Here is a 21743-nt window from a genome sequence, read left to right as displayed (position 1 = left end):
ATCGTCCGATGTGATGGATCCGTTTCGAAATAGGGAAAGGTTAAGGGTGGAAAAGTGAAAGGGTTTCCCTGGTAATTGCTTCAGTTTTTACGAAAATGCTTTACTCCGTCACTGTTTTCTTTTTCAAGAGACTGAGATATCAATGCATTAATTTTAGTCATTACATCTGCTTTGACTTGAGATCAAATGGTAATATATTTTCCAAGTTCATCGAAATCGGTCACTTCCAAATAATTATATCCTACACGGTTTATATGAAATAAACAGTTTATCTAAAAATGCGTTCACGTGACGCAGTGCAGAATAAACTGAATTATATTGTGCGCAAGACATTCAAAGGCAAAAGCAAAGCATTACACTATAGAATGACTATTTGTTTTGTTACGGTTTTTACCACTCACTGCAAGATATCTATACAAATCTGCTCTTTATCAATATGAGCTGCAGTTAAACACTGTGATTCCTCTGAGAATATCATCTATTTGCAGCTGCTCTGCCACGTTTGGCTGATGGTTCGAGCAGTGCAGTGATCTCAGAGGAAAAAACACTGCACAGCACTCCGGCGGTCGCTAAAACCGAGTAACATTCAGCATTAGACAAAATATCCAACAGATCTCAGTTCAGTTAAAAGAGATTTTAAGAGTGTGAGAGTTTAAAAAAGCATAAACTTAAAACGTTAAAATGTACTGGCTACTTACAGTGCCGTGATGCGCCTTTCCGTTTGGTATCCTGTCATATCCTAACAGTGGGTTAATGTAGAGTTTGTCTTGTCTTTTTCTGGGAGATTCACTTTAACAAGTGGAAAGTTTGTGTCCTTCTGCGCCATTTTATACATGATGAGCCGTCAGTAATGGGATTATTAAACAAAAACGGTTTCAGGCGCTGGCGTTAACCTTTTTTAATGCCTAATTAGGTTTTGCAAAGGAATAATTAGATTTTGCATCGCTTACATTGCCTATATTTTCAACTGACGTATAAACAATTTCATCTTTATCCGACCCTCTTGTCGATCAGCTTAACAATATACATTTAGCGTGACTGTATACAAGATGATTTAAAAATATGCTGTGATCAAATATTGTACATAAATTAATTATGTTGCACATTTGCCCGCATCACTGCTGTAATGCAATGAAGAGAGCGCCCTCTGTGTGCCAAGAACACTTATCGCACATTTTTCTTTATTTTTATGCTCAACCCTGAAAAGTACACAAAATGAAACACATAGCCTGCAGTTGACGACACATCTGCTTGAGGCAGTTTACCTGCTTTTGATCTAAAAGTCATGACTGTCATGAGGATTTTACTAGCTTATATACAAATTAAAGACATATTTGCCAATTTAAAATGGGAATAGTTCAGGCTCGGTTTACTGCCCTGTTGAAAAAAACAGCATATGCTGGTTAGGTATGTTTTGACGACAGTTTACCTGCTTTTGATCTAAAAGTCATGACTGTCATGAGGATTTTACTAGTTTATATACAAATTAAAGACATATTTGCCAATTTAAAATGGGAATAGTTCAGGCTCGGTTTACGGTGGGATGCTGTTGAAAAAAACAGCATATGCTGGTTAGGTATGTTTTGACGGTGGGATGCTGGTTTAAGCTGGTCCTTTGCTGGTTTATGCTGGTCCTTTGCTGGTTTATGCTGGTCCTTTGCTGGTTTATGCTGTCATGTGCTGGCAAAGGACCAGCATAAACCAGCAAAAGGACCAGCAAAGGACCAGCATAAACCAGCAAAGGAACAAACATACCTAACCAGCATATGCTGTTTTTTTCAACAGGGTGGTAAAGATACAAGCCGTTAGTTAAACTTAAGTTACGTTACGTAACACAAATTACATGACATCGTGAACTGTTTATCCACTGAACATCTCCTCGTAGAATGTTCAGTACAAAATGCAAGGGAGATGTCAGGTCGAAAAAGGTGATGAACCTCTTCCAAAACACGGAGAACGACTCCAAACAAGGTTTTCTTTTAAAGTTATCATTAACATTGCAAATAAACAAATAAAGTATATGTTAAGACAAACATTTTTAAACCAGCATAAACCAGCAAAAGGACCAGCAAAGGACCAGCATAAACCAGCAAAGGAACTAACATACCTAACCAGCATATGCTGTTTTTTTTTCAACAGGTAAAGATACAAGCCGTTAGTTAAACTTAAGTTACGTTACGTAACACAAATTACATGACATCGTGAACTGTTTATCCACTGAACATCTCCTCGTAGAATGTTCAGTACAAAATGCAAGGGAGATGTCAGGTCGAAAAAGGTGATGAACCTCTTCCAAAACACGGAGAACGACTCCAAACAAGGTTTTCTTTTAAAGTTATCATTAACATTGCAAATAAACAAATAAAGTATATGTTAAGACAAACATTTTTAAATACTTTTTTTAAGGTACGGGGGATTAATAGGTTTAATATATGGTTTTAAACATTACGTTAATTGATTGTGCGCCCGGTGATTGTGTATTAATCCCAATCTATCTAAAGCACTATGTGATTCATTATAGTGGTGTTGATTTAGTTGTGGATGGAAAATTGTGCGTTTGCTTGAAATAGGCCTAGTTATTAATCTAACACCCACACAACGTTTCGCTCTGCTATGTTATTTTGTAAATTGTCATTTTGTGTGAAGGAAAATTTATTTTCGGCCAGTTAAGGTTAATTTGCTTAGCCTACTGTGCAATGTGCACCATCTTCACAGCATTAACATGTGCACAAGAGCACACTTGGGCGGGTCGGAAAAACGAAAGGGCGAGGAGGAAGAAAAGACAGCAGAAGGATGCTCACCGAACTTCACCTAAATATCCTTTATTCGCCGTTATTTCTTGATGTTTTTGTTTTCTGAAGATGTACCTATATATTTCTAGGATGACTAAAATTTTACATTATATAAACAGACTTTTAGGGGGAAAAAAATCGCTTGACTGCAATTGTGTTATGGTAGACTTAGGCTAAATGGGGAACTGCGTTTTAATGTAGGCCTATGCCACGCACATAATGGGTGAGTATCGCTTAATTAAAATGTATCGCCATTATGATTTTTGTAACGCAATGCTGCATATGGCAAAAAGGTCTTCTGAGGTGGTCGGCTACTTTATCTTTATTGCATGTTTCTAAACTTACGTAGCACGTATCACGTTAAACGTTCGTACAATATTCTTCAGTCCACTAATAGGCTACATATTCAACGTCAAACGTAGGCTAAAATTATCCCTATTGCACCTTAGGTTGCAGGAAAAGTCCATCAACTTCCCATACATGTTAAATACGGGCCTCATCGATAGCCTGATAATCAATGCACTATGGCATGATAATTTGTATCATGACGCTAAAGAGAGTTCTACATTGTGATTACGAAAGTCCTTTGTTTTTGATAGTTTATTTCGATAGATATGGGCCAGTTACGTTAATGTAGTACATTTTCTAATCACTGTTAATGCACACACACAATGTTAATGCGCGCGCGCGCACACACACACACACACACACACACGTATTTGGGTAAAATCATCTACATAATGCATAATGTATGTAATGCTAAATACAATAATGTAGTCATTATTGATTTTGTCAGTTTCATTGTCATGTAAGAGCATTTCTAATGTGAGGACAGTAGCCTATTACAGTACAGTACTGTAAGATTTGTCACTCTGCACATCCAAATGTGTACCATATGTCTTGGGTTGGTGTACCAAGTATCTTTAAGTGCCTGAGTTACCCAGAAAAATATTCTGAAAGTCTGCTACACCATTTTATGAAAGTTCTCCTTTAAATTAACATAGTTAGTTAGTTACAGAGTTAAAAAAATACAGCATAAGAATAATTACCCATTTAGAGTTCACTACAGTGTTATTGCTAGTGTGGTTGTCAGTGTAATCCTGTTCTGTGTGCTTTGAATCTGTGTGCAAGTCTCCAAACAAAGGAGCACTAAAGGCTGAGTGGTAACTGCAGAGCCTTATAATGACATTGTGCTTATAATGGTCCACATTTTTGTGTAATCACATTACACATGTGTGTTTTGGCTAATTTTTTAGGTAAGCATTAACATTTCTAAAAGCCTGCCATTACAAATAATTTAATTTACTATGTTTAATAATGTTTTAATTTTAGTTGGCTACCTCAACAAGACAAACTGAAATATCCATATACACACACACGAAAATATGCATATAAAACTAAGCATACAAAATTAAGGTCAGGATTTGTGTAATATTATTAGAATGTTTCTTTTTAAAAAAAGAAGAAAAGAAAAATAAATAAATAAAAGGAATCCACTACAGTTACAATTATGTATGTAATGTATAATACAAATTTAACACCCAATAGCTTACTCCTGGCTGATTTATGAAATAAAAATGCTTTTACAAACACGTTTTACATTGTACAATCGTTTGTGGAGACACATAGCTGTGTCTAAACTTAAACTTTAAATTGTTTTGTAATGTATTATGTAGTATTAGAACTAGTTATAAAACAAAAGAAGTCTATGCATATTTTAGACAGCTAAGTAAACGTAGCCTATGTTGATGTAGTCTATGGATGCTTATGTAAAACGGGAACAGAAAATTCATTTATTATTAAGCACGGGCCAAAATGCCCTCACTATTTAAAAATGTCCTCATAACAGGCCACAGTTTATGGAAGCCCGTTTACGCCACTAAATAAAAAATATAATTCTGTAAGTCATAATAATGAGAAACTTTCTCAAAATTATGATTAGCGTTAACATCAGTAGGTTCTCCGATAACATGAGCGTTAGTGAGGATGTATCTGTCAAAGAGCAAGAAACCAGTTCCTAAAGCAGACTCCCCCTTACGAATCTGACACACAGAGTCGGAGAGCTTCATGAGCTGCTTCACTTTCTTCACCTTCAAGAAATTCTCAACACTCTTACCATATTCTGCTCTGAAGAACTTCTGGACATCAGATTTGTTCTTCAGTTTCTCTCGCTGCTTTAATTGCTTCAGTAAAACTGGAAACTGATCGCGCAGAATTCCCAGAATCTCTTTAGAATCTGCAATAGGTTTAGTGGCATACCATTTAATTGAAGGATTTGTGGACTTTGTGTTTCCATCATGTTTTTTTTCTTGCTCACTGGTGTTGATGGGATTCTGACTTGAGCTGGCAGTTTCTGCCACATCAGCATCTGAAGCTACGTTAGGTTCAGTCGTGACAGGAGTCAAATCATCTTGACTGTCTGGCTGATTCTTATCACTGAGAACAACTAACTGGAAAGCCTTTCCGTCAAGATTGTCTACAGGATTTGACCATTCATGCTTTAACTCATCACTTAACGCACAGTGTTTCCTGAAAATGTCATTTATGAATCGTCCATCATGTTTAAGAGCAGTTTTGATTTTCTCTCCTTTGAATGCATATACACAGACATATTGTACTCTTCTTCTCAGGGCTTTGCTTTTCAGTAAGAGTCGCACTTTCTGTCCTCCTTCTTTTTTAACCCGGAAGGTGACTAACGTTTCAGGCATACTTGTTTTCCTGAGTGAAGGATCTGCAGTTGTTCGATTTGTACAACTATTTTCATCCTTTTGGATGAAGTCTATATATAAGATCTCATCAGTTTCAATAAGACAGCAGGGAAAATCAGTCTTTACAGCTGCTGTAGGAACGCCTTCTTTACACCTTTGGACGAGTATTTCTTTCTGCTTGTTTTTCTTTTTGTCTTTTTCATTCCTGAACATTTGGCTTGTATTAAGAGCCTCAAGCACAGTCATGGATGTTTTACATGACACTGAAAATATCTTTAATCTATTAAAACAATACTGGAAGTTGTGTGTTTTCACTTCTGCTTCCTGTTAAAAATAGAGGAAAAAACATTTGATATGTACACAAACATTCAAGTTAATTCCACTGAAGAAATTTGTAACCAATGCTTAAGTGATCTACCTGCTGCAGATGTTTTGAAGGTCCCTCTTCAACTTCTTTCTTAAATGAATAATCCATTTTTTTCTTAAGAAAATGTCAACAGTGATGTTAATACAGGCTTATCAATGTCTGCAGATTTTTATCATATTTTTAATCATTAAAAGGCCAAGTAATTTCAGTGTTATGGCTTTTCACACCCAGCATGAAGCAGCAAAGCTAAAATCATAAACTAATGGTCTATTAACGAGGTGGGAAACAGATATGGAAATTATTAACAGTCAAAAACATTTGCTGTGACCAGTGATATTTTATTACAGTTGAAACTGAATGCTATTGATTTAGTCATCTAGTTCATGTTGCTTTTCTCTTTATTTGTGGCTTTGAGAATTTCAGAAAAAAATCATATGGTGGCATTTGGATTAAGCTACTGATTACTTTTTTAGTAATTGATGATTTTTATCTTGGAATATTGATGACCCTCAGGTACTCTGGTTATGCTGTAGATTGTGACAAGTTACCTAAAGCTTTTTGTATCATAGGCCTAAAACACTATAAAACAAAGATCACTGTCACTGTCTCAGTAATGCCGAGTTCACACTGCACGATTTTCAAAGACGTCGCATCACTGTTGGTTTCACACTGAACGACTATCGCTACAAAACCCGCCCAATTACTACTCAAAACTTGCGTTCGGGGGGTAAAATACAAATTTTTTTGGCAGGGTTCTCCTGGTACAATTCACATTCCAGGGCCTAAATATTACGTTATTGGGGTCGCTTCAACCTGCTGACATAAAAAACAACCAGCGGCAATCGCGGATTTGGCAACACTGGTCCACACAAACTACGTTTCATATAACTCCTCCCCGACCTTCCCACTGCCCTGTATTTTGGTCTCTCATTGGCTGTAGGTCATTGCCGATGTGTTTTTCAGTCAGGACTCATTTCACACAGCGTGATTGTGAATCGCCGACAGCTCCAGATATTTAGAATGCCAAATATTTCACAGGCGTCGGCGATTCCCTCAGATCGCGTCTTTGATAATTCACACTGCGTGATTGTCATTCACTGATTTCGGGCATTTGTCGGCGATTTCGCAAAACCTGTCGGCGAGTGAAAAACGCACCCCAGTTTAGTTTCTTTGCATTTTGGTTTTCCCTGTTTTCTGTGTTGCATGTGTTCCAACTGATCATTAGTTTCCATGGTTTCTGATTAGTTTTCACCTGTCATTAGTTCCAGTTAATTAACTTACTCTGTATTTAAGCCCTCATTGTTTTGTGTCTCATCTCGTCTTTAGTTTTGGTTGTGATCTATGTATTACTCCATGTGAGTTTCTGAGTTAGATTAATGATTAAAGACTGTTCTGTGCTATTCCTTGTCATTGTGCGTTTCATTACAGCCACCGATGCTGACAATCACAACCTTACCTGAACACTTTCACTATCTTCTGATGACTCCCCAGATTCACTGTCTGTGGCAGCCTCCTTTTTCTGAAAGAGACATCAACATTACCATTGGAAATAAGTCACAGGACTCGAAAAGAAGCTCGAAATTTCAAGTTTTTTGGGTGATTCTTTAGACATGTTTTGTATCTATGAATAGAACAAACAATGGTGATCTGAGCTTCGAGGAGAAAGACTTGTAACTTAAGCTCACCTTTTAACAATATTACCTTAACACTAGAAGTAGTCAAATTCTACTCTTATTTTTCTGCTGACAATTTTAATTAATGAATTGTTCTTGTTAGCTTCTTCACACACTCTTAATTTTTGCTTTGGCAAGTCTCAGTCACTATGAGACAAAACAAAAAAGATAAAAAAGGTTCTCAAACTCTAGTCTCTCTTAGTTTAGTTGGTGAAAGGATTAAAAAATTTCAAAATACAGTGTATTTCCTGTAGATAACGTGGTTCTCAACCTTTTTGCCCCCAAGGCCCCCCTATAAGGAAATATTCCAGAGCCACCACACAAGACTTTTTGACCTCATTGTAGTAAATTCCCATTCATAGCAAACATATGAGAGTGGAGTAACATATTATCTAAAATCTAAGGAGGAGAATGGGTTTCCTCTTATGGTTCTACATGGTACCATTTGACAAAGGCGCTGTTTAACACATTTAAAGATAGGTGCTACAGTATATAGCACTTAAAGTGGTTCCCCTATGATAACGAGCCAATTAACCACTTTTAGTGCTATTTAGCAAAATTCTTCAGATAGATAGATAGATAAAAACTTTATTGTAATAATTTAAATCATATTGTGCATAAAAACACCTATTTTGTTAGTACATACAATTTGGTAAATGGGGAAGGGGGGGGGGGGTTACTGTATGGTTATTGAAATCGCAAAAAGACCTTAATTATTAAACAAAATGAAAAATACATTTAGCCCTACATTTCATGTACAGATATGGCTTTTCTTCTAACAGCGCTGCACGAACTCGCGGCATCATCTGCGGATCAGAGTTCAAAGCGCTAGTAAGAATCAGTGCTGAAAAGGTGCTACTGCCCAGTTGCCTGGTGACTTTTTTTTATGAATTACAGTACCTTAATTGGGGACTGGATCATGGCAGTAGTAGCAGACAACTGTCAAACTGTTTTTTTTTTTTGGTCTAATTGACAGGTTTTAATTTAGGTAATTCTCTTAAATGGGTCCTATTATGCTTTTTCACTTTTTCAACTTTAGTTAGTCTGTAATGTTGCTGTTTGAGCATAAAAAAAGATCTGCAAAGTTACAAAGCTCAAAGTCCACTTCAAAAGGAGATATTTTATTTAACAGAAATCACTTTTCAAAAACTACAACGAACGGCACATTTCGTATTTCAGAAGGCGGGCCTTCATTTGATACAGGAACTATTCGAGCCGTTCATGCCAGACTACGGAGAAAGGTGTTGTAATAATGTAAAATATGTGAAAAATAATGTTTTTTTCGAACAACCTAGTATGAGAGCCTGTTCTCGTACACCCCCAAAACAAAATCAAGACTTTGTAAAAGAGCATGATAGGACCCCTTTAAAATAAACAGGTTGGCCTATAGCCTTCTTTCCTTAATTTTTTCTTTCAGTTTGATCAAAATATATATATTGGTTTTATTAGTGAAATGCTCTCAATGTTATCTATACAACACTGAACCACAATTTATTTAATAGGCTAAAATATACACACTATGTTTAATTATCACCTTAATTTTTTTTAAATAAAAATTACAAGATTCATGGTTACATTTTTTTGTACAGTGACATTTCCAGTTGGAATTTAATGTTTAACCAAAAGATAATTTTCTTCATTATAACTGGCAGACCTTTTTAATCAAATAATACATGATACTGACTAATATATACTTATTTAAATAAGTATTAACATTTGTTATAAATTAATATGTTTATAAATAAATAAATATATAATATTTATATTTACAATAAATATATATAAAATGTTTGTTTTCCTGTCATTCACTGCAAGCGGCTCTAAGCGGCAGCCTCCTCTGACGTCTGGTTTTTAGCCCTAGTGACGTCAGGTACAGCCACTTCCTGCTAGCAGCTGCTGATTTTTGCTGAACCAGTTTCGATTCACACTATGCTCTGTGGTTGTATCGCTAATAATTTGCATTTGCTTACGCAGTTTGCACCAACTATCTTCCCAAATTCGTCATGAGAATCGTTTAAATCTTTATATCTGTTGTCAAAGACTACAGATGTTAGCCTAGGATTATAGGAATCTTTTAGGATTTTCAAAATGTGTCTCAGATGACCAAATCGTGGCCAGAATCGCCCAGTGTTTGGTTTCCTGCCAAAATAATAGCTGCGTTTTAAAGAAAATAAGAAATGTTGATTGTAATCATGTTAGTATGGTAATTTTACTCGTTTTGTAAAATCAAAAAAAATAATGATGATAATTATTGTTTATAATGATACAATAATAATAATAACTACCTGATCGTTCCTGGTGTCTGTATTTCTTTCTCTTTGGTTTCCTCTCTTCTGCTCTTCTCATCTGATTTCCTGCTCTTCAGTCCACGCCTAGAAAAGATCATTTGAAGTACAAGAATTTATGATGAAACACTTCTAAAGACAGAGGTTTGTATTCTTTAGGAGTCAAGAAAAGGCCAATATACTTTGTCAAGTTTGGTTAAAATAAATTATTTTAAATATTTCACTTTTTCAAATAAATAACTTCTATTATTCACAGTCGGAATGATAGCTTCTTTAATGTAAGTATAGATGTATCCAGTTAGTTATCTAAGTGCATTTGTAGTTATCAGCTGTTTTCAGCCCATCTGTATGGTTATGGTGCAGTTTAACTAGCAAACTGGTGGTGATTTTACTTGATTATTATTTATTTAATTTTTTACTTATTACGTTTATTTTATTTTTTGAGTCAGTTAGTTGTCTGTGGTCAGACATAGTATTTAGTTTTTCAACAGTAAATGATTTGTGTGATGATATTGTAACACCAGCTATAATAAAACAACCAGAGTCACACAAATTCTGAGGGGGATCATCCACCAACTATATTTTAACATTTTTTCCTTTTCAACTCCAGTACAATATAAACCCAAAAGAAACAGAAAAATACCCCATTGAACCTGATCACATACAGACATAAAACCACACTCCCTTATAACAGTCTCCTTAAAGGAGTAGAGAATCACACCCAACAAAATGTCTGTGCACTTCCCTGCATAGGCCCACTGAACCCTTTTAACATACTGTGAATATATATTGGGCCTATATAGTAAAAATAATGTACATTTATAACACTCTTTTACCCTGCCATTAAATTCCACAACTATGGGGTTTTCTATAACAGCTGTTGGGTGAGTGACTGTATCAGCCGAGCAATTTGCCGATACAAAGGCCAATCAGAGGCGTTCAGATGAGTCACCGCTGAAACACGCTGTTCCGTCACTGCGCGCGCTGGCTGACTGAAATCTCTGGCTAATTATCTCATCAGAAACAACAAAGTGAAGATGTACGAATGTAAGTAAGATATAAATTTTACAGTGTGAACAGCTTTAGAGATTATTATGGGAGTTTTTGAGAGTGCTTGAATTCGCTGGACTGAAGTGAAAATGTTCTTTGATAGTGTAAACGTTCTTTGCTGTCTTTTTGTACAATGAAAGTGTTATAGGCTAATTAGTAACTTACAATGTTTTTATTAACTTCACATTAAATACAAAGTCAGTCGTATTAAATATATTTAATAGTATGACACTATATCTGGTACTTAAGTAAAAAGACAATGTTTTATGCAAAGTTAATAGATTAATACTATTAGGCTACTTTACTGGAAAAAATAAAATAAAAAAATAAAACCCCTGCTGAATAAAACATGGTTATATGTAGTGGTTTTGCTGGTTATAATGGGACTTGTATTGGTTTTACTGGAAACTGTAATGAACCCTGTTGGCCTCTACTGGTAATAGGTTGCCTTCTATTGGTGGCTTGTTAAAACCAATAAATCCTAATGGAATATGTCCCAAAACACACTACAGAAAACCATTTTTAATGGTTTTAATGGTTACAAATGTATTGTTTGTAATGCTATTTGTTGTGGAAATCATTACAATTTTATGTGATGGTTTCATTGTTTTGATTTTTTCAATGAAAAAATCATTTCATACTGGGGGGGTTCAGTAGAGACATACGCCTATATCTGTTTGTAGCTGGTGTGTCATATGACATATTTTAGTTGACATTGTTATAGACATCCCCAATCATCTCAATCAAATTTCCCAATCATCTCAATGGCCATTTTCCCCCAATTTACCAAATTCACCTATTTCACAGTAAGAAAGAAGTGACACCTAGAGGACGGTTGAAGCCCCATTTTTAAAATCACATACACTAACATAAAATAAGATACAAGTTAATAACAGAGCAGTGTTTGGCTTACAGTTTTTATCAGTGGTTCACAAATACGCTGTAAAAAAATATTTTGAATTTATTTTAAATTGAAATAAATATAATTGACATAAGTGTACTTTTTTAATTGCTATTCGTCTTATATGATCCTACTAATTTGAAATTTGTACAGAAATGACCTTCCATTCCAGTTGCAACTGGCAGTGTAGGTTAAATCTGAATATATAATCACATCTCACATTATGTAGACTGCATAGTGTCAGTAGATTGATTAACTGGATCTATAAGATCAAACTATTTGGACGTATAAAACATGCCTGCTCAATATGCATGCACAACATATTATTAATGCACACAAAGCATATATTAAATATGCCGGTGCTTTTTAAAAGTTTTTAACTGCCCTTTCTTTTGAGATAGTAATTTAGAACAGCCATCTGAAATAACAAAGTAACAAGAAAAAAATCAAAATACCAAAGGTAATTATTTAGTTAAAGTAGTTAAGGTGACTTTCAACCGAAAGTTGAAACGAAACGTTAAACATTTGAATCCAGCCTTATTGGGATGACATCATCGGTTCTCAGCTATTTATCATAACCATATTACATCGTCTTCCATGGAGCTTCTTGATCCTTTGCATATATTTTTCCCAGATTCCAAAATAAGGGACAACAAAATCCTGATTTACTCTTTCACAACATTCATTAATCTGATTAATCTTTATTCAGATCAATCAGTCACCTTGATTTATGGGGTCCAGAATAAAATGTTTTATTGGTGGGCCTCTTGCATACAGTCTCCCCTCATCACAGGGTTCTCTGCCTTAAAGGATACCAGATAATCCATGTCTGACTCAGTGGCTGTTGGCTGCTGGACGGGTGGGGGCCAGCGTTTCTCAAATTTGCTGAAGAACAGTGGGTCGGTGAAGGGCCCTCCATACACAATGGTTTGCAGCAGGTAGACCAGTGCCACCACTAGGCTGGAGACCAGAAAGAAGGGAATGAATGGACGAAGATGTGTCCACACAACTCCCATACCATAACTAAGTCCACCATGGTCACGGTAATGGGTAGTCTTACGGGATGTCGATGATGGTGGAATGGGCCAATCGAGGCTATTTGAATCCATGTAATTGGAAGACTCTGGATCAATGGAATCCATGGTTGATGGTTATATATTGATGGTTGATCCACCCAGCAAATCAAAATGAACAATAATTAAATACTATGGAGAATCCAACAAAGGTAGTCAGCATTTCCTGAGTATTGCATGATCCTGTGCGTCTTAAGGCGATCTGTGGTCTACTCAGTCAGATCTTGACAGATGAAACACAATTTGCAGAGAACACTCTAGAGGACATTGCATATAGAATGAAGAACACTGCATCGAAGAGGCCTACTGTATCCTATAATGTAAAGTACTTGACATTCTATTTCCAATTCAGAATGAGGTAATCGTATACATTTGAAAACATATAACCCAAGTAATCTTGACATGTGATAGTAACGACAATCTTGAATTTATAAAAATGAAATGTATTTAATTTATTAAATAACATCCATTTTGATAATAGAAAAAAAAATTAATTTGCATTCTTGTAAATGTATTTTCTTAGAAAAATATATATTGTAAAATATATGTTATTAATTTGTATAGAAATAAAGCTTTAAAAATCTGAGGGACAAGATTAAAATAGACAAATTGTAGCAGATTTAACCTTTTATGCACTCAAACCATTAAAGAAAGTAAAAGAAATTGCATCTATGATGATCCACCTTTTAAAATGGAATTGAATGAAATCTTTAAACTTGCACTTCAGAAGTTCCTCTAATTGAAGAATCACCCTTAAACATAAAATGAGATTAAAATGCAAAATAACTGTCTCTGTACAGAAGGCCAGAGTGAAATTCTTCTCCCGTTCACTTGCTCTGAGGGAGGAGAAGTAAAAAAAAAGCTAAGGGAAAGAAGCGATGAACAAGTGCACAGAAAGCCAGGCCATCACTCCAAGAAGAAGAGAAGTTTTCTATGTTGACACCCTTTGAGATACAAAATATAATGAAAATAACCAGATCTCACAGGAATTTTTTTTAAATTATTATTTTATGAGGTGGCAAATTTCATATGAATTTGTAGGATTTTTATTTAAAAAAATGTAGGATTACTCCACTATAGGTCATACTAGCCTAAAGTGTTTTGCTCATACTAATGAATGTAGTTTTGTTGGTGAGCACATACTCTCAAATATACCTAAAAATACCATTGTAAAATTCTATATGGCATCCACCCTGACTAGGGTATATAGATTTCTTAGTTCTCCAATATAACATTCTTATTAGAACCTGTTTATAAATGTGAGTGTTTACAAAATGTGTGTTTCTTAGGAATTTTTAACTTACCTCATATTTCTGTGTTTTGTTCCTGCACCACTGGAGAATTTTCTGTTTAATTGATGCTCCACCAGCCATACCTATAGCTGTCTGTTGAACTTTAAAGTCTCTGACACATGGAGTCCTACAACAAACCAACATATACTATTTACACACATCAGACTACAAATCCTACAGCAACAGCAGAGAGATACTACTGAACAAATGGACCTATTTAATAAACATAATTCATTGCTGATTATGACAGTATTTTTATTTTTTTACATTAAAGAATAGCAATTGTGTGGGTGATCAAACGTCAAAGCACGTGGTATTGTGACTAGTGGTCTATATGATTATGAGGTTTCTTACAATGATAAAGAAATATACCATCATTAGTAGGGTGTTAATAAGATGACTTACTGGTCCTTCTGAAACTTGGCCATGGCATCTCTTCTAGTCGAGGGTCGAGCAGATGACTTGGTGGGGGCTCTAAGAGCAAAGGTTGGAGCTGTTCCACTTTTTCTTCCCAGAATTTCTGACTTGTTCTTGATATCATCTTTAGTCTCTTTTTTCTCTTTTATTTTTCTTTAATTTTGTTGATTTTTAGTTTTGCCTTCAGTTTCTTTTGTTCTCTTGTCCTCTTCTTTGTGCTTTGCCTCAGGTTTTCCTTCTTTGTTGCAGGAATCATTCTCTTTCCTGTGAAGGTCATTGTTACTCTTCTTTTCTTCTTCTTCTACCACACTTTTTTATTTTCATTTACTCCTGTCTCTTTTTCTTGTTCTCCAGGTTTATGTTCTTTGATATCCTTCTCTTGTTCTTCTTTCTCTTCCACCATGTTGGTATTCTCTGTGACTCCGCCCTCTTGCTCACATGCCTCAATGTCACTGGCTTCAGCTTTTGTGTTCTCTTGGTTTTCTTTGTTGTACTCATTAGCTCTACCCTCTGTAGTATCAGTCCCACCTCCTGGCTCCGACTCTGCAACACATTTTGTCTCCGGGGGATTCACACGTTTGGCATCCTGCGAAGGGTCCATTCCAAACACAAAATGACACCAAAGTACAAAATATATTGAATTTATGTTTTATATCTGGGATATAATCATACACTGAACAAAATTATAAACGCAACACTTTTGTTTTTGCCCCCAGTTTCCATGAGCTGAACTCAAAGTAAGCGGTTTGTAAGTGGTTAGCCTACTAGCTTAACATATAGGGAGTCTCATGCACTTATGCATTGTTCTATTCCATTTTGTAGTAGTGTGTTCACACAGAAAATTCCAAAAAGAAAAAGTACACTTCAGATTCTCATATTATGCGCTTAATTAACAAAGTGTGGAATGTCGAACAATTCGTGCACTCAGCTGATTCCAGAATAATTTTTTTTATGACATATTGTTTTGGCCTTTGGGGTAAATGGTCAGCTCATGAAAAATCATCAAAGTTGCAAAAATCTCTTGCAATACCAGCATCTACCGGGGCGCTCTTGCTCCATGGATAAAATTTGGAACTTGGACAAACATTTTGGAAATTATCCCTAGAAAACGAGCTTCTTTGAATGCAGTAGAACATAGAGCTGCTCGGGCTGGTCTTGGGATCTTCATTCGTGAAGATGATAGAGAGGAAATGTAAAAGTAAAGACAGTCTGGCAGGTGATTTTTCAGGGAAGAAGTGCACATCACATCAAAAGTTAGAACAGGCTTTTTGGGAGCCAGACACCAATGGTGGAATTACAATTGTATGTAGCTACAATGCTGGCGAAGAGTTTCTTCAGGAACAAGTGTTTATCACAGAAACATAAAAGTTGAAACAGACTTTTTGGAAGAAATAAGTTATTTTATATATATATATATATTATTATTTTCTTTTTGCAAAAATCTCTAAATCCACCTCTTTAGACAAGACATTGTAAACAGCTGCAAAACTGTAAACATTGCATCTAACTTTATTTAAATGTCACTCTAAACTTTTAACATTTATACACATCACCACTACACATATTTTCTCTTATTTTCACTTTCTTTCCAAAACTGTAATTACTACAGTTCTTTTTTCCAACCTGCAGGTGGCCGTTTTCTGTCCCTAGCACCTAGATCAATATTCAGAAACAACTTACATTTCATTTAGATCATAATTAAAGTGTTTTTTAATAAAAATGCAAGGTAACACTTTATAATAACGTTCAGTTGAAAGTCATTTATAAGTGATTAGTTAATGATGAACTAATCATTTAAAAAAACATTCATAAGCGATTAATAAGTGATGTGCTAACAATTTGTGTATGTTTTGTTAATTAATTTACAAGTAATTTACAATTAATTAGTTAAAGAACTAATCATTTACAAAACATGACTATGCATTCATAAATGATTAATAAGTGATATGTTAATATTTTTAATCTATGTTTTGTAGCTTAAGTTAAAAAATAATTTACAAGTGATTAGATGATGATGAACTAATCATTTGCAAAACATGACTATACATTCACAAATGACTAAGTAATAGGCTAACGATTTACAAATCTGTTGTGTTATATAAAAAAATAGCATCATGAAATAACAGATCCTTAGCAAATGCTTAGTAGTTACTAGTTACTTTTCAATAAATCATTGAATGTTAATCATGAACAAATGATGATTAAGTTACATTATGATATATGGCGAATAACTGTAAATGGCTTAACATCATATTATATGCAGTTTTATTGTAAAATGCTCTCAAATGTATTCACATTCCCAGAAATCCCTGCATGACACATCACATATGATTATATTTTATAAAATTAATTTTGTTTCTGGACAGGCCACTTCTGATGAACTTTGATTCATCATTTAGTTTTCAATTTGACCATTTGTATTATCATGCTGGTAATTGTAATTACATTTTAAGGTAAAATGCATATTTTGTTATTCATTCAAGTAGATTTGTATATTAACATTATATCACTTAAAGCTGCAGTAACTTTTTTTGGTTAAAAATGATCCGAAATCGATATTTGAGCAAGTAGCCAGCCAGTGTTAGAAACTATCGCCTTACTTTAGCCCAATTCACAACGGTCATCTTATAATAATGTTTTCTAATTTAAGTGGTATAGGTAGGTTTTAGCGGGAAATCCGAGCATGGCGCTCCGTCATTACATCACATCTGTAAACATAAAGAAGTTGTCTCGGCTACTATAGGCTATATGGCATGTGAGGATCCTGCAGGTGGCCGATCGTTTATAGCCTTTTCTCACAGCAGCTGGAATAATTAAATGTATAATTTTTGATGGTGGATTTTAATCCAGAAAGGATTATGTGTTTATGAAACACATGTGAATGAAATTAAATTATATTGCAGTTTTAAATGTGCTTCTGATTACAGATAGCCTGATATTACACAAGTTGTATTTTAAAGAAAACCAGTTCGAAGGGAGCATAATTTGCTTTTTGGGTTAAAATCATTTTTTATATGAAATTCGAGTGCTATGACAATTAGAGATTAGACTGTACAGAAATTGAAATCTACTCACTTATACACACTATACTCATAGTCACGCAATGCTGATATTGTTAACATTAACAATTTGAGAATAAAGTATAACAGTAATAATAATTTGCACAGTTTGATGTGATATGAGCTAATTTAGATTAAATCACCATTGGTAGCTCGATTTATTGTAATTCTTTTTTCCTCAGTTGTGAGCAAGTAGCCAGCCAGTGTTAGAAACTATCGCCTTACTTTAGCCCAATTCACAACGGTCATCTTATAATAATGTTTTCTAATTTAAGTGGTATGGGTAGGTTTTAGCGGGAAATCCGAGCATGGCTTCTGATTACAGATAGCCTGAGATTACACAAGTTGTATTTTAAAGAAAACCAGTTCGAAGGGAGCATAATTTGCTTTTTTGGGTTAAAATCATTTTTTATATGAACTTCGAGTGCTATGACAATTAGAGATTAGACTGTACAGAAATTGAAATCTACTCACTTATACACACTATACTCATAGTCACGCAATGCTGATGTTGTTAACATTAACAATTTTGAAATTAAATTATATTGCAGTTTTAAATGTGCTTCTGATTACAGATAGCCTGATATTACACAAGTTGTATTTTAAAGAAAACCAGTTCGAAGGGAGCATAATTTGCTTTTTTGGGTTAAAATCATTTTTTATATGAACTTCGAGTGCTATGACAATTAGAGATTAGACTGTACAGAAATTGAAATCTACTCACTTATACACACTATACTCATAGTCACGCAATGCTGATATTGTTAACATTAACAATTTGAGAATAAAGTATAACAGTAATAATAATTTGCACAGTTTGATGTGATATGAGCTAATTTAGATTAAATCACCATTGGTAGCTCGATTTATTGTAATTATTTTTTCCTCAGTTGGTCAGAACAAACGTGGCAGACTTGTTACTTGTTCAGATGACAATATCCGGTGAAAATGCTTATTTAATTCATATATTCCAAGACGTAGGCTAGAATCTGTGAGTGCAAAGTACAATATGCACTCCTGTGCGGTGACTGACTGCCACATATACTCCTCAAAACATTCGATTCATCCGCACTGGAGCCGAGCCGCCGTACAACCCACGCAAGGAAGATAATTCCGCACACAACTGCAATTGCAGGTTTTCAAACAGAGATGGCGACAAAGAGGCAAAACTTATGGACTGCAACTTTAATGATATATACGATTATAAGTTCAGTTTAATCAATATGTGATCACATAATACCTTAGACATTGTCACCACATTTTTTGCTATGAATTTCTGGCAACCGTAGCTGCCATTAATTTTCTGTAAATTGAAGGATGTAAGGATATTTTTTACAGTGCATTTACTAGTGATTTTACGGTCACTTCCCATTTAAGTGCTTGATCAGACTAAGCTGCAATGTGCATGAAACGAAGGTCAAGATAGCCACATTATTGTCCTGAATTTTCCCAGCTATTGTGATTAAGCATTACGTGTTCCTTCCCCTTTTTTCTTTTACTAGTACTTCATTGTGAAATATATATCATGTGAAATGTATCAACACTATGAATGTATGTGTTTTTGTCAGAGCGTAGCTTCAAGAGTTGTTTGCTTTCCTGGTTCTTCTTGTGGCATCTGCTGTGGCTTTCAGTGATGCAGTTGAGACACTTCTTGTTCATCGGGACTTTAAACCCGATGCTAAATCATCTGGCTACTGGAGACTCAGGCCTTGGTATACACACACATACTGTATTATCCTCATGTCTGGCTATTTATGTGCAGGTGAAGCCATGCCTTTGAGCTCTATGAATAGATATAGACTGTGTCATGTGTGTATCATGAGTTTGAATTCTGTTTTTGTCATTTTCTTGGATGTAAACAGTCATGTTGTTTTTGCTTACAGTCAGTAGATATACAAATGTGTTTGCATTCACTCAGCTGTGTGGGATCCTGTGTGCCCCCTGGAATGGCCTCATCATGGACCGTCACAAAGGAAAGCAGCGAGAACCAGGTCAACACATAAATACACACATTTCCTTACGGTCATATCCAGAGAAATGGAATTTCCTTCGTTTTTTTTAAGTATTCAGTATTCGGTATTTGAAAACATTAGGTAACTCACTCCCTAATCCAAAAAGTCAATTTATTAAATTAAATAACATTTAGATCTAAATGGTCCTCCTCCTGACATAAATGTAGAACACTGGGCTGTTACCTGAATCACCTTTATGAGATTGTCCGGGTCATAGTCAAGCACGGCATTAGCATCATCATCTTTTTCATCATCATCATCATTTTTTTTTGGTTAGGTGCAGGCATATCTGCAGTTTGTGTGGTTTGTAAAAAAATACTGAATAGCAAACAATATATACTCTAGGCTGTCATCTGCCAAAATGCAGATACGTAACACAACTTCTTACGAAAATGAGATTGGAGGAGGCATTAGTAAGTTTGATTTGTTATAATAATTTATATACAAATGTATTAAATAACTACATTATATCAATATTTACTATTGAGTTTAAAATAACAGAGAGATTTTACAGAATTTGAATCAGTATTTAATTAATATAGTTTATCATATATACAGTACCATACAAATAAAGTAATTGTTTTAGTTCAATGATAACATAAAAGCCAATTATTTTTTAAACAATTTAGTTTAAAAAATGTCAAATGAAAAAATGTCCAAAAAAATCACACGTTCCTCACAGTGTTAATTAGATTGTAAAATACTGTGCTATACAGGACAAAGTGAACAAGAAGCAGACTTAAAGGCAGCCATATTGTCTCTGTCGCTGACGGCGCTGCAGTGTGTGCCGCCACCCCCATCCGTACACTTTGGAAAGCTATCTGGAACGGTGATGGCTCTCTCAGCCGTGGTCTCGCTGATCCAGTATTCCTGCTTCACCTTCATTAAAGGACCACTTGGTGGAGAGACCCTCTTTATGTAAGCTTCTAAATGCCTAAAGTAAAAGCACTACATACAGCAGTGAGTAATGAACACACACACACACATGGAGCAATGGGCAGCCATTTTTGCTGCGGCGTCTGGAGAGCAGTTGGGGGTTCGGTGCCTTGCTCAAGGGCACCTCAGTCATGGTATTGAGGGTACATTCACTCCCCCCACCTACAATCCCTGTCGATACAGAGACTTGAACACACGACCTTTGGGTTACAAATCTGACTCTCTAACCATTAGGCCATGACAGCCCCCCTGGTAAGTGTGTCTTTTGCAATGTGCAATTACTTATTATATGGATTCCTGTTAAAATGACAGGATTTTTCCTGTGAAAATTCACAGAACAACAGAAAATGAGACCCCACCTTTAGATTAAAATAAACATATATGTGAGCAAATGACCCAACTACAACCTTCCAGTGGCGATTATGTGTGTGATTATTTCAGATATGTGGACAAAAACATTTATAATGGTTTATTGGTTGGTTTATTTTATTTCTAAGTCTTTCCTTGGAACTTTTTTCTGCAACATTAGCCTATTCAAGTCTGACAAACATCTCCCATCTTTCCATTTCTTAGGAAGAAAAAGGTTGGAGTCAGCGTCAAAATAAGATACAGCTGTTTATCTTTCGAAATCCTCTAGTCCTACGTCATGAAAGGCATTTGTTTGTCAGAGATAGATTCAGCATATTTGTCATTTTTTTCTGAGAAGTTATGTTGTGTTGTTCACACACCCTTCAAGAAAAAAAAAACAAGAACTGTTTATTTAAAGAACAGTCAAGAAGCCCAGCGAGCCAGTTCCAACAAAAGTGCCTCTTCATAAGCCCTCTAGGCAAAGGGAATATCAACCTGACGGTCCTGACCTATGACTTATAAAACTGGTTTCTATTTCTTATTGATTTTTCTTTACAAAACTACACAAAAAATGTATGGTGGAAAGAAATATTTTACTAACCTTTCAGTGCCCTGTTTTGCAAATGTTGACTCTTGACCCTATGATGGTATATGGTGAATAATCTTTGCTGATTATAGCAGGAAATTGACCACTTTTACTATTTTTTATGCACATTAGTTGTTGATCTTACAATAAGGAGGCAGCCTTGTGACCATGTAGATTTACGCTCATAGATGTTAGAACATTACACTAAGAAAATATCCTTTGAAAAAATTGAGAAGGCACTTAT

The 21743-nt window shown here is 35.2% G+C and overlaps 1 protein-coding gene and 1 pseudogene across 1 annotated transcript; both read right to left on the bottom strand.

Moving 5' to 3' along the window:
• Positions 1-1193: 1193 nt before the first annotated feature.
• Positions 1194-9896, bottom strand: LOC107591892 (protein FAM111A-like). The gene is made up of 5 exons (XM_016281171.1): positions 9826-9896; positions 7324-7386; positions 5919-5981; positions 4742-5824; positions 1194-1199 (listed from the first exon to the last, which is right to left on the bottom strand). Exons 3-5 carry the CDS (start codon positions 5973-5975, stop codon positions 1194-1196), a joined length of 1146 nt encoding a protein of 381 aa, XP_016136657.1. The 5' UTR covers positions 5976-5981; positions 7324-7386; positions 9826-9896.
• Positions 9897-13423: 3527 nt separating this feature from the next.
• LOC107591891 (smoothelin-like protein 1) lies at positions 13424-15159 on the bottom strand (annotated as a pseudogene).
• Positions 15160-21743: the final 6584 nt, after the last annotated feature.

This window comes from Sinocyclocheilus grahami, unplaced genomic scaffold (assembly GCF_001515645.1).
Source record: "Sinocyclocheilus grahami isolate Dianchi unplaced genomic scaffold, SAMN03320097.WGS_v1.1 scaffold147.1, whole genome shotgun sequence".
Lineage (NCBI taxonomy): Eukaryota > Metazoa > Chordata > Actinopteri > Cypriniformes > Cyprinidae > Sinocyclocheilus > Sinocyclocheilus grahami.
The sequence above is the reverse complement of the archived record's forward strand: the minus strand, read 5'-3'. Positions and strand labels throughout refer to the sequence as shown.

What these genes read in the sequence shown, in the direction of transcription:
- LOC107591892 (XM_016281171.1), bottom strand. Translation starts at nt 5,975, where the DNA reads ATGGATTATTCATTTAAGAAAGAAGTTGAAGAGGGACCTTCAAAACAT. An exon ending in CTTCAAAACATCTGCAGCAG is followed by an intron (nt 5,825 to 5,918) that starts GTAGATCACTTA and finishes TATTTTTAACAG; the next exon opens with GAAGCAGAAGTGAAAACACA.